At 58.8% G+C, this 831-nt stretch overlaps 1 protein-coding gene across 1 annotated transcript in view; it reads right to left on the bottom strand.

Annotated features, from left to right (window-relative positions):
- Positions 1-831, bottom strand: part of PHF12 (PHD finger protein 12) — a 31,478-nt gene that overhangs the window by 8,640 nt on the left and 22,007 nt on the right. The window contains exon 9 of the mRNA XM_010142888.1: positions 661-803. Within this exon, the coding sequence (XP_010141190.1) occupies positions 661-803 (143 nt within the window). The remainder of the gene's footprint in view (positions 1-660; positions 804-831) is intronic.

Raw genomic sequence — 831 nt, forward strand, 5'->3', positions numbered from 1 at the left:
CCCCCCGGGGGGGAGCGCCTCCCCGCCAGCCGGCCCAGGAACTGCGAGAGAGGCAGCAGACGGCTCTGCCCGTGCTGCTCTCCGGCCGCTTCAAACCCAGCCTGCACAAAGGGTCTGTGCCGAGCTGGGGCGGGGAAGAGGAAGAGGAGGATGCGCTCAGTGAAAGCTAACTCCAGCGAAACTGGAGTTAGGGGCAGTAACTCTGACCTTCAGCTATCAACACCTTTGACTCTGTGTTTTTACACTGCAGAACGGGTACGTGCACCTGAAGAGCACAGGGTCTGGGTACAGCTCGGGACAGAGATGGCCTATTCAGCCCCTAACCGTCCTGTATGAGCAGAGCAGCAGACATGGAACAGATGGAACAGAGCGCTTCCCAAGCGCTCCTCCAACATCATGGCTGTGCAGCTGAAGACTTCCAGTCTACTGCTGCTTTCCAGAATTCTGCTGATCTACTACCCTGCTTCTCAGGACAGAGCTCCCCTCTCAGGGGACCTAAGACACACCCCGTGGCTCCCAAGAAGGGACCTAAGACAGAGGAGACTTGAGTAACCTCTCCCAGCCCTCCACAGAAACCTAGTTCCCAGTTCACCGACGGCACGCTGCTAGAGCCTGGTGGTTCCCAGCCCCCCGGCCCAAGATCAGGTCTTCGGCACGTACCTGAAGGTGGTGCTGGTGAACAGAATCTGTTTGTGGACCCAACAGCAGAGATCCCATCTCCAGTAGCCTGCGGAGGTGTGAGAGCCCTCGTGGCGGTCAGAGGGGAGCCCACCGATCGCAGGTCTGCCGTCAGCGGCGGGGCTCTTTTGGGTTTGCCCATTTTTTTTTTTC

This window comes from Buceros rhinoceros, unplaced genomic scaffold (assembly GCF_000710305.1).
Source record: "Buceros rhinoceros silvestris isolate BGI_N320 unplaced genomic scaffold, ASM71030v1 scaffold22049, whole genome shotgun sequence".
NCBI classification, from domain to species: domain Eukaryota; kingdom Metazoa; phylum Chordata; class Aves; order Bucerotiformes; family Bucerotidae; genus Buceros; species Buceros rhinoceros.